Source organism: Zootoca vivipara, chromosome 14, assembly GCF_963506605.1.
Source record: "Zootoca vivipara chromosome 14, rZooViv1.1, whole genome shotgun sequence".
NCBI classification, from domain to species: Eukaryota; Metazoa; Chordata; class Lepidosauria; order Squamata; family Lacertidae; genus Zootoca; species Zootoca vivipara.
The window spans coordinates 29,073,125-29,089,111 of record NC_083289.1 but is presented as its reverse complement, the minus strand read 5'-3'; the positions used below and the strand labels follow the sequence as shown (position 1 = coordinate 29,089,111).

Here is a 15,987-nt window from a genome sequence, read left to right as displayed (position 1 = left end):
CCCCTTTGCATTTCCTAATTGGGTCTCTTGAGGGGTGGGGTGACTCTGGCACCCAAAGCTGCCCTGTACCCTGCTGCCACCCACCCCACACAGGGCAGACTTGTGGGACATTAAACCATGCTGGCACTTCTGCCCACCTCCTGCTTGGCACCTTACAGGGCAACAGAGGCACCGCAACTCCAGGGGGAGCCCCTCTCCCCCAAGCTGGCTTGGGCAAGGCTCTTTCATTGTAAATCTAGTTGCTCTTAAATTTCACTTTCAGACTGAAATCCAAGATCAGTTGACATGCATGTGTTTGACCTTGTTATGTACTAATCAGACCTTCAAGTCCAAATGGCAAACAACATTTTATTTCACCAAATGCAGAAAAAGCACACACCAGGCTGTGGGGGCTGGAGTTCCCACCTTGAGCCTCAGCTCAGCTTGTACTGTACTGCCTAGCTGCGGCCAAGAGTTGGGATCTCGCTCTCTTTAGGAGAGCCAACTCCAGCCAGGACATTCCAGGAACCAGACTTCCACCAGCTCCCTGACTCCAGTGTGTCTCCCCCATATTTGGGACAATTTCGAAACCCTGAGCAGAACCCACGCCTCTTCCTCCTCTCCCTTCCACCCCAAATTACATTTGAACCATTGGTTTGTCCCCCACATGGTTGCAAACGGAGAAGCCCCTATTAAAGCCGAGAACTAATTTGGGAGCAGAGGAGGTGAGGCTCCTCCTTCGGAGGCAATTCAGAGCAGCACTTGACATTCAATTAGGACTGCGGGTTCCCATAAAACAGACTATTAAGCATGCCCATAAATCCCCACTGGCTGTGCACCAAGCCGCGCGGCCTGCCTTGTCCCTGGCACAAGGAGGAGGAGGAGGGAGCAGCAGCAGCACCAGCAGCAGCAACACTTTGGCACAAATGCAGCCATCACCTCTCCTTGTCACCTGTTTCCTGCTCCAGGAAGGGGAACTGCTGCCGCTGCCACCATCGCCGCTCTGCTTTCTGCCTGCACCTGAGAAAACCCTGGGATCCTTAGTGGCTTTTCCAGGTTGGGCTTGGAGAGACCCCACTGCCTGGAACCCTTGAGAGCCGCTGCCAGTCAGTGTAGACAGTACTGAGCTAAAAGGTGCGATTCAGTATAAGGCAGCTGCCTATGTTCCTACGTACATCCTCACCTCCTCTGCCATGATCAAGTTATTCTGCTTCCCTGTGGGGCTGTTGGGAGGGTGAGAGCAAAGTTCAAGGGGAAAGGGCTCATTCTTTAAAACACACACACACACACACAGAGAGAGAGAGAGAGAGAGAGAGAGAGAGAGAGAGAGAGAGAGAAAGAGAAAGAGAAAGAGAGAAAGAGAAAGATCAAAGAGGGGAAGGAAAGGGACACTTTGCTCCCACGTTATAAAGGAGCCTGATTTGACAGTTGCTTCAGGTGAACCAAAAGTCAGCTGGGTCTTGCGTCCCTCCAGCAGGAGGTCATAGAGAGGACAAGCCAGTGGGTTAAAATGGGGTGGGTAGGTGGAGAGACCCTGGATCAACCCCCTAACCAGCCACAACAGTCACTGGGTGACCCGAAGCCAGTTGCTCTCTCTGGCTGTGTCCACACCATACATTTCATGAAGCTTAAGGGCACTGAGATTTGTAGCTCTGTGGTGGCAAACTGCACTTCCCAGGATTCTGGAGGGGCATGTGCTTTAAATGGGCTCCAAATGCCAGGTGTGGGCGTAGCTGATGTCTTGAAGCCAGAACATCTACACTGGTCAAAGGGCATCTTCATTGACTAGCCTTCACAGGGGCATGGTCGGTGAAAGGGTGGTCATGAGAGACTCTGGCACTCAGGATGTCCTGCTCACAAGTATCACCAGGGCCTGCTCATTCTCTGTGCCCAGGGTCAGGGCACCCACAATGCCCACCCCCTGTGGCCTTTGGGGTGCTTCTGAATGTAGTGCTTTGGTAGAAAGTGAAACAGAGTCTTTCCCAACTGGGACTGGTGAAGCAGCCCCTCCACACCCTTTGCCCTAAAGGGGAGAGAAGCTCTAAGGAGCCTCACCTAAGAAAAGGACCCGGTCAGTTGCCTCCCTTTCCCCACCCCCACCCCAGCGTCACTGAGAAAAATCTCTCTCTGATGGATGTTTGCATTATTTTATTTCACAGGAGGGAGGGGACAAGGAGGGTGGGGCGGGTCACATCCTGAACAAGGAGAAGGAAGGGGCTGTGCCTGAAGTACCCGTAACAGCAGAAATCTGTGCTTTATTCACAGGACAGAAATGTCATAACAGGATGGTGCGTGGGGGGCGGAGAGAGACACAGGGCTCACGCAAAAGCCCCCCCTCCCAAAGAGAAGGAGCAGAGGGGCCCAGTCCTTTGGCATGAGGTTTACACCCCCTGAGCAGGTGTGGGACCCCTTTCACTTTATCAGCAGGTGGAAGGGTGGACAAGGACTGAGACCCCCCACCATGGCTTTCCCCCACCAGATCTCACATTCTGGCTCCTTTGCCCGTGGGCTGCTCTGAAGGGTCTTAAACCAGAAACCCTGGATATCTCAGGTGCCAAGTAGTGCCTAGGCAGTGATATTGATTTATAGACTATATTTATGTATATATAATATATATTTATATATATGCATGTATTATCGTTATTAAAAAATAAAATCCATCCTTGGGCATCACACACCCTCATTGCACCAAACAAAGGGACCTTCTTGAGCTCCCCCACCCCAGCTGCCCATGTGCAAAAATGCAACCAGGGGAGGAGGCACTGGCAGTGTGTGGCCACAAACCAGTGAACTTAGGGTGGTGGTGACAGGCACCCCTTGGCACTTCAGGATGTTTGCTCCTGCCAACCATTTGCCACGGGCCAAGAGGAAGGCCAAGGCAGCCCAGTGGAGGGGGTGGAGGGAGAAGGGCCGTAGCTCAGGGGTTGGAGCACCTGCCTTGCAAGCAGAAGGTTCCTGGTTCGATGCCTGATGGTGCCTCTCCAAGAAGGGTTAGGAGGGACTCCTGCCTGCAAACCCTGGAGAGCCATCGCTGCCAGTCAGTGTGGACAATGCTGAGCTAGATGGACACTGACTCAGCAGAAGGCAGCTTCCTTCGTTCATTCAGAATAATGAGGACTGGGGTCTTTATTCCTAAGGGGAAGGACCGTAGTTCAGTGACAGAGCAACCTGCGTTGCATGCAGAAGGTCCCAGGTTCAATCCCCTCCTGTGGCATCTCCAGGAAGAGTTAGGAATGTCCCCTTCCTGAATCCCTGTCGAGCCACTACTGCCAGTCAGCTAGATGGAGCAATGGCCTGACTCAGTCTAAGGCAGCTTCCTATGTTTGTATGAAACTCCCCCCCAAAAAAAACCCCCACAGCTGCTCCCTGTCCAAGTGCTTATTCCCATCGGAAGTCCTGGCCCACCGTCTCGTAGAACTTGACGTTGTAGGGGTGGTAGAAGTCCTGCAGCTGCTCAATGACCTCGGGGTCGATCTGGACATGAGTCCTGCCCTTGGACTTGCCCAGGCAGCGCGGCAACGTGCCTCCGGGGGTGGCCTTCTTCAAGCAGGGGAAGCCCTTGGTCTTGTTGAAGTAGAAGTGCTTCTCGCTGATGAGCCTCTGGATGCCCAGGAAGTCCTGGATCTTGCCCATCTCCCCCGCCGGGTCGGTGATGAGCCGCTCACCACTGACAAAGTGCATCTGGGAGAGCGGGAAGTACTGGAGCCAGCTCTCCAGGTGCAGGGCATAGAGGCCGATGCGGATGGCGCTCCAGGAAGTGTCCACCAAGCCCAGGCTGCGGTTGCGGAAGGAGAGGCCCTCAAAGGTGGGGATGTCAGGCTTCTTGGAGAGCGTCTGGGTGTAGTCAGAGATGGCCCGCGTTACTGGGTTGCGCACCACCACGATCAGCTTGGTCTCCCGAGACATGTTGAAGATCCGCCGGGGGGCTTCCCGTGTGACAAAATAGCTGGGCGTCTTCTCCATGGTGATCTGGCTCTCCAGGGTGCGGGGCATCAGGCGCCTGCAAGAGGAAGGCAGCGCAGGCAGAGGTCAGTTGCAAAGCAAATAAAAAGAGAGGACTTCTTCGCCCATGGCTCCCTCCCACAGGAGGCAGAGGGCTATTACTGCAGGGTGTGTGTGTGTGAGGTAGATGACCCTTGGGGACTGTCAGGGGCTGGAGTGAGGAGGAACGGTGGGAGCCGCACCCCTTCTCCTGAACCTTTCCGAGAACAGGAGGACAGTATAGATTTAGAACAGTGGTTTGCAGAAGGTCATAGTTCAGAGGCTGCAGAGGGGAGAAGCTTGGAAATATTGGGAGAGGAACAGCAGGAAGAAGATGCACCAGGGGGAGAGACAACTGACAGACTCAGTGTCTCTAGAAAGCATTCCTGACCTCTCCCCACCCCACCCCGGACCAGGTGTGCATTGAGAGTAGTAGAACAGAAGCTCAGAGGCAGAAAGCTCAGATAAGCCAGCGCAGAGATGACATAGGATAAGAGAGACAGAAGGGGTTGGGCTTTACTCGGAGCAACGCCATTATTTAACAGAGACTTCATTTCTTTCTCTCTCTCTGTGGATACTGAATAAATTACGTGGTAAGAACTCCTCTTGTTTATCTGCCTTTTGGCTGCCACCGAGGGAGGGATCGGATTCCCTGAAACCTGACAGAGACCTGTACAACTCTACTTTTCTATAATATGATGGCTGCTGGCCAAGATGACTATGGCTTCCCTCTAGTGTTGGAGGCCACAATGCTTCTGAATGCCAGTTGCTGCAAACCACAGGAGAGGAGACTGCCCTTGTGCTCTGGTCCTGCTTGCTGGTTTCCCATTGGGGCATCTGGTTGGCCATGTGAGAAGAGAATGATGGATTAGATGGGCCATTGGACTCTGCCAGCAAAACCCTTGAACCAGCAATCATCTTTGCACGGTCAGGAGGTGACTGGAAGCCCTTCTTTGTCACAAAATGTCCAGAAACCCCCATTTGGACTTCTGCTGCGGACATCTCCCCGTCCCCCTTGTTTAACTTTTTAAATTTTTTAGTACTGTATATGTGCTGCCAAAGCGAGCACACTTTTAAAAATTTTTAAAAATAGTTTTTATTTGATTTTACAAGTATATAATTATAGCAAAACTACCATTCACATTTATAGATTCCTCCAAATCTCTAGACTTCCCACCTGCCCTCTATGGGTCCTTATGTTAAACCTTTTCTATAACATCGTCTCCATATTACTTGCTATGGACATCTTTTAAAAAAGCCACAACAAGTGTGACTCCCTGGGGATGGAAGGGATTCCCTTGCCCCATATTCAAGTTATCCAAGGCAATGATTATTTCACCATCATATCCAGAAAATCTCTATAATATCTATCACTTAAAGAATTTTTTTTAAAAAATTCTTTGTATTTCTCTTTTTAAATTCCAATAAAATTTATTAAAGAAAAGAAACATTATTTTACTTGCATATGGGAATGTTGTTTTTCATTAAGGACTAGATGAAGTGTATTCTAATAGTGGAAGTCCTGGAATAGTGGGAAAGGGTCAGCCACCATAGGCTGGAGGATTGGAGCCTGTATTTTTGCAGTGCAGTGTCAGGCCTTCATTTGGGGGCCTGTCCAGGCCTGCATTTATGTTTTTATTGATGGCTACAATGATTTTCATGTGTCAAACAGCAGCACCATTAAACAAGCAGAGCAGACTGCACCAAGATAGTATTCTTTCTTGATAAGTATCTAACATAGAAGAGGACAGTCAGCATTGTCATGTTTGTCAAATCGAGAGGACTTAAGGCATAATAAACATTAACTGATGATAATTCCCCAGATACTTGGATACTAATGGTTTCCCTATTTTCCTCTTGAACTGTCAGTCTTATAAGAATGGAAAAATGAAACAATGCCCTTCTGCAAAGGCGCCCACCCCTTACTAGTCCTCACGTGCTATGCCTGCGGTGAATTTTCATGATGACTTCTGAAAAATAAATCTGTAAACTCCTGCAGAAATGTGGAGAACTTGAATTAAGATTGGACAAATGAGAAACAAAGGAGCCAAAATCAAGTGCATTTCAGCCTGTGGGGCTTCTCTCCGCTCCAGGGAGACTTTTGCAGCCTGCAAGATGCATGGTTGCTGGGAAGACACACCTTTCCCTTTCTCCAGCTGAAACCATTGCTCATTATCTCCTCTTCCGCCTGCAACTCCCCTCCCTTCTTGCCACCTTGGCACTCCTCTGTTGCTCAGAGGCTGCAAACGCCACCGTTCCATTCTGCAGATTTTGAGAGCTCTGGGCTCTGCTCCTCTAATTTATTAATGCAGTTTATTCTGCACATTTTGTAATTGATTAGGACCTGTGATTTTTGTTTTTTAAATACATGGACCCAATTCCTCGCGGAATAGAGCTTTATTAAGCCCAGAGGTGGCCCGTTAATGAAACAGCCGTTTTATGAATCTCCCACCAACGCTGAGCTGCTTATAAAGCTGTCTGGTGCTGATGGATGACCCAAACCTGTTTTTGTGATCTAAACCCGGCAGTGGGAGCAGGGGCTCCCTGACACTGAATTAGCATCTTGCTGACAGCCTTTAAACAATAGGACTCATAATGTGGATTTATGAGGCTCAGAGCAAAGCAAAGAGCCAATTCAGCCTACACGCCACTCAGGTACTTGACTCGGGTGGTGGCAGCAGTACGATGTGCCTCCTGATCTCCAGCATGCCCTGTTGGCACAGCTGGCAGGGAACGCCACGTCCTCTCTAGAAACCTCCTGGCGCAGGGAAGACTAACACCAGCTCTGTGCTCTATGCCACTTCATTTCCAGGCTCAACTCAAGATACTCATGTTAGTCTTTAAAACCCTAAACAACTTAGGCCCCAAATCCCCGAGGGCAGGGGTGCCAACTTGAATAAAATATTGGGGGAGCCATGTAAGTGCCGCCCCACATTATCAATCACAAGATGTGGCACACACACACCATTTGAATGGCAATGCCATTAATTTTGTGGGGGGCAACCCCTTCCAATATATTAGGGGGGAACTCAGTCCCTGGGAGTTAGCTCCTATGCCCATGAAGTCACTTTCCTCACTACAGACCTGGGTGTTAAGATCAACAGAGGGGGCCCTCCTGATAGTTCCACCAGCCCTGGAAGCTTGGTGGTGGCTGCCTGGGAGAGGGCATTCTCTGTGGCAGCCCATAAGTTGCGGAATTCCCTCTCTACAGAGCTGCCCCATATAGCGGAGAGGCTGCCTTCTCCCCTACAGACTTCCCCCGCCCGCATTGGTTCACGCTGCTTGTGTGAGTAAGTGGGACTTGACAGAGAAAAAGCTGGCTCCGCAAGGACAGAAGACTGGATGCCCTCTCTGTTCCCCTTTGTAAATTGAGTGTGATTTGCTCAATTACCTTAGGCAGGGCTGCAGCAGTGCAAAGCTTCTGTCAGGAGGAGAGTTTATTCTCCTTATGAGCTGTGACAGAATGGATCAGGGACCAGAGACCCCTTTGCCTGTGCAAGACTCCCCCCATGGGGGTGGGCCTTTGGCTCACGTTCAGAAATGCTCTCCCAGAGGCAGGCTGATTTGAAAAGGGCATCTGAGTGGCTTCTGCGCACCCAAGGCACTGCCGGAATTCCTGCCCACCCCCCTCCCCCTATTCATTCTCCCAAGCCGGTGCTTGTTCCATTTGCAACACAGAAGAGTAAATATATTTGTTTGTGTCACTGCCGTCCCCATTGTGTGTGGAAGACTGAGCAGGCAGGGACCCAAGTCTCTCCTTGCAGAGCGTGCCAGCTGACTTCAGGATAATCCTGGGTCTTAGTCACTTGTCAGCAGGAAAATGAAGTGTTTAGCTTGGCAAGGTTCCCAAACGGCAAACAGCAAAAACTCCACTCTCTCCCATCCTTCAGCACCAGAGTCGCCATGAGCCAAGCTCAGAAAGCAGGAATTCTCACAGGAGAGATAAACAGATCCCTTGATGGCCGCAGGGCCAATTCTCCGTGATTTAGCTGGCAAGGATGTGCCTGGCTAGTTAAGGCAGGTGGCACAACTTGCCATGCCCGTGAGCTCCCCAGGAAGATGGCAACGGCTTTGGCCCTGGCTGACCAGCAAAAAGGGACCCCACCCACCTGCATTTAAAGGCCAGCCCACATAATCCACACTTTCTGAAGCAATATGCGAGCCAAAACACAAAACCATCCTTTGAAAGTTGAACCCCTCCAAATTTTGCATGCAGTTCCCCAGTGGAATATCATGTACAAAAATGCAACCATTTAGTGAAAATGGCATTCAACGATGCCTCGTAAGGGGAAAGTGCTTTGAAAAAAATGTGCATATTGGGAGAATTTTGCACTAAAATGGCTGGTGAATTTTCATGAGAATCCATGGAATCATAGAATGGTAGACTTGGAGGGGACCCAAGCAACCATCTAGTCCAACCCCCTGCAATGCAAGGCTCATAGCTAAAGAATCCCTAACAAACTCACAAACTGATGTGGAAATGTGCAGAACTGAATTTAAGATTTAGAAGAAATAAGAAAGAGAGAACTGAAACTGACAGACATACACAGCCCTAGTTTCATCACGTTGGTTAAGAATGCCCATAAATGTTTCTTTTTAATTTTTGTTTTTCTTCACAGAATTGCAGCACAGCCAACCAGCATGGCTATGCCAGTGAAGCTTGGTCCCAGAATGGCAGCATGCTGCCTGCCTCTCACTGGAGACAGCAAGGAGGGCTAGTCAGCCAAGCAAATGTGGAGAAATAAAAAGCCAGTGCTGGAGAGGGGGGGCGGTGGAAGAGAAGGGGTGTTATATCTAAACCCAGGCACCCCCAAACTCGACCCTCCAGCTGTTTGGGGACTACAATTCCCATCATCCCTGACCACTGGTCCTGTTAGCTAGGGACGATGGGAGTTGTAGTCCCAAAACATCTGGAGGGCCGAGTTTGGGGATGCCTGCCTTAACCCCAACCTGTGGGTAGACATCAGTCATTGACTCCTCCCTTCTTTTCCAAAAGTCCCATGAGCTCGTAAGTGTATTTTTTTCCTGCAAGAAATACGTGTGCAGGTTTGTTGCAACAAATGGTGCTCCGGTTAGTGCAAAACAACAAAAGTGTCTCTGAGAAACAAAAATTATAAGTTGTTTTTTTCTTTTTTGAAAAGTCAAAGCATTACAGAATCAAAGAATCACAGACCACGACAACGAATGACACTCCTAACAGCACACATTGGCTTACAAAAGGGCTTTTCTTCTGAGCAGAAAAGGGAAGGGGGCATCTCAAGCCACAGAAAAAGCCAAATGCCAAGCAAAAGCTTTGCACACTGCTACCAGTGGGGCAGAAGGTGGGACATGCCCTGGCAATTCAGCAGACATTAAAAGCACCCAGAAAACCTTCCCTCTTTGTGGGCAGTGGAGATGCTGCACATCCTCTGCCCTTCAGGCAAACTCAGATGCTCCAATAATTATTCTTTAATTAAAAGCTCATTTAGAAGAAATGTTACGTGCCCAGGGAGAGAGAACTGGCTGGCATGATCACTCAGGAGCAAGTCAGGTGGTGAATTAGATTGCAAGAGTTCAAGTTCTGCAGATGTTGTTAATATCAGCTGCTCTTTAGAGCACTGCCTGTTAGGCAACCAGGTAGGGGGACAGCCAAAGAGAGAGGGATGGAAGAGGAGGGCAGGCTAGGCTGGTAAGGAGCAGCCTCTGTTTGCTGCACAGCATCAGCTCCAGAGAAGAGGTATCAGGGGGCAGCAAGGCTTGGGGGAAGAAAACCTTCCTCTCAAGCCCTTGCATGATCTCAGTCTGAGACCACAACCAGTTCAAGGAGCCAACATGCAGAGAGATGAACCAGCCAGCAGGAGACAGCTTTGAATGTCCATCCATAAAGAACCGCACATAGAACATGGGTGGCTGGCTTGGCAGGTCAAGCCACCCAGGGATGGGGAGATGGTTCACCTCCTTGCTGCTCAGCATCCCAGACCAGGCCATTGGCATTCCCTCTGCCCTTCTCTCAGGGTGTTAGCATCCATGCCAAGGCTGCATTCCAGGGCGTCTTGGCAAAGGAACTCGAGCCCATCCTATTATACACAGCAGGACAAGACCTGCCATGCCCAGAGGAGCTTGGGTGCTCCATTTTGCAAGAGCCAAATCAGTCCAGCACACTCTGCTTTATTTTTCAGTTCTGGCATGTGTTGGAAATTGAAGGAATATCACGAACCTTGAAAAGTCTCATTTAGCTGTTCTGCCTGGGCACCTTATGTTGTTTTGTGGGTTGGTGGAGATGGATTGGACCATGACGCAGGCCCCCCAGAGGACATATAAGCAGAGCCTCCCCCCAATTGCTGGCCATGCACATGCTGAAGTCTTCTATATATTTATTGATTTGTATATTTATTCATGGCTTCCTACAATTCACATGTAGATTATCAGCAAATAAACCTGCCCACACAATTCATTCATTCAGTGTGCAGGAAGGCAGAAATCGCGACAACCTAACTTGAAATAATTTGCGGTGAGTGTTTAACGCAAGGCTGTCCATGTAAAATCGAGACTGACCCATTGCCAGTGCAGGAAGCCCACTGTAACAGAATCCCTTTCAGGCAAAGGGCTGTAACTCAGTGAGTCCCAGGTTCAATCCCTGATGGCACCTCCAAATTGGGCAGGGGAAGACCCCCTGCTTGAAACCTGCAGTGTTGCTGCCAGTCAGTGCAGACACTGCTGGGATACATAGGCCAGTGGTCTGACTCAGTGTAATGTAGCTTCCAAATAGAAGTTTTTAAGCAGAGGCTGGTGACAACCTAATGAAGGAGAGCCCGCACCCTTCTGAGGCAGCTGCAGTTTAGTTCCCCTGTCAGACTGTTTATACTGCCTTCACATTCTAAATATGGTCTAAATATTTTTTTCTTAACATTTGTACCCCTTGGTTCAGGTCCTACAGACATTTGAAGATGGCTAGTGCCTTGATGCCTTGTGAGAAGGCAGTATGCAAGCACTTTTATAAATACAATTAAAACATCAATAACAATATTGCCTGTTAACAATATCAATCAATATCATCAATAACAATATTGCCTGTTAATTGTCTGTTCTCCAGGCTAAACATACGCAACTCCTTCAACCTTTCCTCAAAGGACTTGGTCATCATGGTCACCCTCCTCTGAACATGTTTATCTGTATCCTTCTTAAACTACAATACCCAGACCTGGAAATAATGTTCCACATGAGATCTGACCTCAAGCAGAACAGAGTGGCACCATTACTTTTTGAGACCTGCTTCTGTTGATACAGCCTAGAATGGCATGAGCCTTGTTTGCTGCACTGTCACGCTGCTGACTTACACTCAGCTTGTATACTATTAAACCCCCTACCGTAGATCCTTTTCACATTGACTGCTGGTAAACCATCCTGAATCTTACTGCTTTACACTTATTGCTGTTGAAATTGGTTCTGATTGTTTTGACCTCAGTTCTCCATCCTATCCACAGCATATTGGGTCTTGTTTCTGTCTTATGCGCTATTTGTTACTCCACCCAGTTTGGTATCCTCTGCAAATTTGATAAGTATCCCCTCCACTCTTTTGCCCATTTAATCTCTAAAGATCTCAAACACGGGGCCTAGGACAGAATCCTGTGACACCCTGCTTCTCCCCAGGTTGATGAGATGCCACTGATAGCCATTCTTTGGTCCATCAACCAGCTACAGTAGTATCACCCAACCCAAATTTACCAGCTTGCTAACAAGAATATCAGAGGTAACATATCGAAAGGCTTTGCTGAACTAAAGATAGTCTATATCCGAAGCATTCCCCTGATCTACCAGGCATTGATGCAACTTAGCAAAGGATCTTCACGCACTCACCCAATCCAGTCAAGCAATGAAATGACACTGAAGGTAGTACGTCATTCCTCTCAAGGCAGGGAGGCGTCCCAGCACAGGTCCTGCTCCCTAATCCTGCACATTGATACACTTATGTGAACAGCTGCTACCTCCAAGGGACAGCTGGACTGAATCTGAGGTAGGACACTTGGCCAGCCCAGGGACTGCATAAACCATCTGTCCGCATCACCCTTGACTTCCAGCAATGCTGGCTATATGGATGATGGGGGGTGAAGTCCAAAACATCTGGAGGGGGCCATGTTGGCGAAGGCTAGTTTAAAAAAATGGTGTAACTCAGTGTGTTGCTGCCAGCTAGTTGGGCATGATGGGCAGGACACCTCTGCTGAGCAGTAGTGCCCTGAAGGCAAGAATGGAGACCTCACTAGGGATGCGGAGGGAAAGAGCACACCTTGGGATCACACAGGTGTAAAGCGTTCTAAGTCCCACTGCAAAGGCCAGCACATCTTGGCTTGGCAGTACTTCCTGCCCCACATCCAGGCAAGTGAAATCACAAAAGGATCCTCCTCCCCCCCCAGCTTTCTCCGAGGTGTCATTCCTCCGAGGATAACAAGATCTATGTGTTCCTGGAAGTGCTTCAGACCCAGCTGAAGGCAGAGACTCGGGGAGAAGGTCCACAAACAGCTCTTCTTGGCTTCAGGCTCCCCAGTTAAAACGGCCCACATTATGCACATGTTCTAGCACAATTTGTAAAGCTTATTTGGAATGCAAGTTTTATGATACACATTTCCCACATGGGCTGGGAATTAGGTTTCCCAGGCAACTCTGGGGCCGGGGAGGAGGAGAGGCTTCTCCTTTTGGCGGGTGTGTGTGGAATGCAGGATGCCACCCTCAGCCCGCTTGCTTGGTAGCAAAGGAGCTGAGAAAGCATTTGTTCCTTGCTGAAGCTCTAGGGGGTAGAGGTGGGGCATGCAAAAGAGCACCTGGAAGATTTAAATGCCACCCTGATCTGTGGCACAGGAGGAGCTTTTTCCGCATAAAAACAGGAGATGGAAGTGGCTATGATCCCAAGTCAAAGTGGCAGCACTGTGCAGGGTGTGTTGCTGGGTTCAAACCTGGCAGGAGGCCCGGTGCCAGATGCCTGATATGGTCCTGAAGTTGTTATGTGGACCTGTGTGAACAGTTCACAACCTAATCTACCCCGCAGGGCTGTTGTGAGCATTTTTATTTTTTAAGCCCAAAACCCAACACAAAGAGAACAGAAAGAACTTTTGGGCAATGCAATGCAAGACTACAACTTAAATGGAAGTCAGGCTCCCTCTGCTGGTACATCATCAGCCAGCTGGGCGTTGACAGGTGGGTACTTTAAAGGGCATAAGACCACATGCCACATGCAGAAATGGATGCAGGCAGATTTATGCCTTGGAGCAAATTAAGATGGTGGGTTGAGCAGGGTCTGGGCAATGTGCCCTGGGTGCAAAGTTATCAAGCAGTTATGTTTTTAAAAGGGGAAGGAGGTCTAGGGACGGTGTATAATGACCCCGTCCTCACAAAGCCCCCTGCCAGTCACTCTATTTGCGAAGCTTCTAGCTTTACTCTCCATCAGGCTATTTGGCTGCTGTCAGCAGGCTGGGGTATATTTCACGTGGGAAGGCCCTCCTTTGGATAGGGGTTGTTGTCAAATGGCCAAAATGAGGCAGGACTTGCTGCAGTGAGGAGGTGGACTGGCGAGGGGAGGGGGCCAGGGGAGCTCACCCCACCTGCCCCATGCCTATGCTCCCCCACTTCCCTCGGTGGCTTCTAATTTGGAGAACCCAGAATGCCAGCCAGGCCCGCCCCTAGAGTCGAGGCGAGCAGCTCCGCAGCTAACCACTGCACAATTCAGAAGCTTAAGTCTTCTATCCCCTGGGCTTTGGTGGCTGGGGGTGAGGGGAGGGAGAGATGGGTTTTCCTCCTACGACTCCGCTTTGCTGGCAGACACGGCGGCGAGGTTTAGGAGTCTTTCTTGATGTGCAAAGGTGTCGCTCGGCCTGCGTAGCCCCGGAAGATGGCAGGGTTCCGGGGCTCAGTCTCCCGGAAACTCTCCGCGCACCCAGAGAGGTGCCTCCAGAGGAGGATAGACTGGGCTGTGTGGTAGCTGCAAGGAACTGGGGAAGACTTGACGCCCAGCACTCATGAGCCCAAAAGACACATGGAAAAGGAAAGTCCCCCAGTGCCTTGGGACAGGCACTTTGCACATGCTCTAAGAACTCGTTGCTGCGCATATGTCATGGCTTGGACAAGGAGATTCGAGCTATATAGACCTAGCCTTGAGAGGGGTTGCCAGCCAGGTTCAGCCAGTGCCCGGGACTCCCGCGCGTGTATAGAGCATACTGCCAAGTTTTCCCTTTTCTCGCGAGGAAGCCTATTCAGCATAAGGGAAAATCCCTTTTAAAAAGGGATAACTTGGCAGCTATGGTATAGAGTGGTGCTCCTCTCTGCCACCCCCCCTTACGCCGCCGCTCACCTGTACCACTCCAGACCACGCTCGTAGTGCCTGTCGAAGAAGTGGGACTCGGTGCCGAGGGCGCGCACGGCAGGGTGCCCGCGGATGAACTCCAGCACGGCGCGGGTGCCGCCTTTCTTGACGCCCACGATGAGTGCGTGCGGGAGCCGCTTGGTGCCCCCGTTCCGGGAGGCAGGCGGCGGCGGTGGCGAAGGCGAAGGCGGCGAGAAGGAGCCGTTGCCGGCCGTGGCGGTGGCGCTGGCAGCAGCCGGGCAGGCGCGCCACTTCTGCAGAAGTTTTTTGCGGGCGGCGGCAGCAGCAGGCAGGCAGCGGGCGGCCGTCCGGGGAGAGGCTGCTCTTGCTGCTCTTGCTGCCGCCGCCTCCCCGCTGGCCAGCGGCTCCGGCTCTGGCGCGCAGCAGAAGAGGAGGAGGCTGTAGCAGAGGTAGGTGCCGGCCAGCGAGAGGAGCGCGCCCAGCACCAGCGCCCGGCAGCGCCGCCGCCGCCGCCGGCTAAGCGCCATGGCTCCATCGCCAGCAGCCGGGCGCGGCGGGCCACGGCTCCCCTCGCCGGCGCCGTCGTCGGAAGCGCATCGGGCCGGGCGGAGAGGCTGGCAGGCGAGCTCGGCGGCCCGCCACTGGCAGCCCCGCTCCTGCTGCGGCCCCGCTTTAAGGGGCGCCTGACGTCAGCCGAGCCGGAGCCGCCCCCGCGGCAGCCTTGACGCTCCCGCCGCCTCGCCGGGCTGAGCCCCCGACCATGCGCCCGTAGCCGGTGCGGAGATCATCGCAGCCCCTGCTGGACTCCCAGTTCCCCCCAGCCTTGCACTGGGACATGCCACGGGAGTCGAATAAAGGAGGAATGGGGGGTGCCCCTTTCTAAGTGGGAGTCGAAGGACCCTCTTCTTCGTTTTCGTTATGATTGATGATCTTTTCTAAAATTTATATACTGTACAAGAGATCCCAAGACGGCCAAAGCGCAAGCGTGAGCACAATTTAAACATCCAAAAACAATCCCCATACAGCCCGGGAAAGTTTTCCCTTTAAAAATGAACCAGGTGCCTCTGACCACGTGCAGAGTTCCTTCTCTGCGCCCTGGGACAGTTCCAGTGGGCTTGGGCACGCTTACCCGGACAAGCAGTTGGCTTCTTTGCGCAAGGAGGCTCCGTGGCTGCCGATGCAGCCTCCTGCTCCGCGCTCTGCCTTCCTCCTCCTCCTCTAGGGCCACCAACATTACGCACTCCTGCGCAGCTTTCCAGAGCCGGCCTGATCCTTCTTCTCACCGCCTCGCCAGCGCAGTGCGTGCAGCCTCCTATCGGAGGAGGACGCATCCAGCGCTTTGTGAAGCACCCTTAGGATGACACCCATCTTTGCGCTCCGCCTCAGTGACACGCTAATGCCCCAATAGAGGCGGTTTTTTTTTTTAAAGCACAACGCGCGAAGCTGACCTGTCTAGCCTGTCACGGAGGCCTCCGGCCTTTCCCAGCTCGGGAACTTCCGAGAGTCAGTCTTTTGTGTGCAGGCCTCTGCAAGGATCGAATCGGGGACTTTGCGCTTGCAAAGCTTCAGACTGCGAGGGGCTGCTGGGGGCAGGGCAGGGGAGAGCGTGAGCCCCCGAAGCTACTGGTGGCCCGAGGTGCCTCCTCCTCCTCTTCCAGCTTCTTCATTGCAGAATTGTATTGATTTTGAAAAGCGAGGCTTTCTGCTGCCTCTGTGGCGCTCTGGGTCGTTTTGCA

At 51.4% G+C, this 15,987-nt stretch overlaps 1 protein-coding gene across 1 annotated transcript; it reads right to left on the bottom strand.

The window, feature by feature from the left end:
- Window positions 1-2,640: 2,640 nt before the first annotated feature.
- Window positions 2,641-14,778, bottom strand: LOC118092847 (heparan sulfate glucosamine 3-O-sulfotransferase 2). Its single transcript, XM_060282770.1, has 2 exons — window positions 14,279-14,778; window positions 2,641-3,979 (listed from the first exon to the last, which is right to left on the bottom strand). Exons 1-2 carry the CDS (start codon window positions 14,776-14,778, stop codon window positions 3,358-3,360), a joined length of 1,122 nt encoding a protein of 373 aa, XP_060138753.1. The 3' UTR covers window positions 2,641-3,357.
- Window positions 14,779-15,987: the final 1,209 nt, after the last annotated feature.

Bases quoted from the DNA above. Each gene is read 5' to 3' on its own strand.
- LOC118092847 (XM_060282770.1), bottom strand. From the start codon at position 14,778: ATGGCGCTTAGCCGGCGGCGGCGGCGGCGCTGCCGGGCGCTGGTGCTG. The intron at 3,980-14,278 runs GTGAGCGGCGGC...TTCCTCTTGCAG, and splicing joins CGTGGTCTGGAGTGGTACAG to GCGCCTGATGCCCCGCACCC.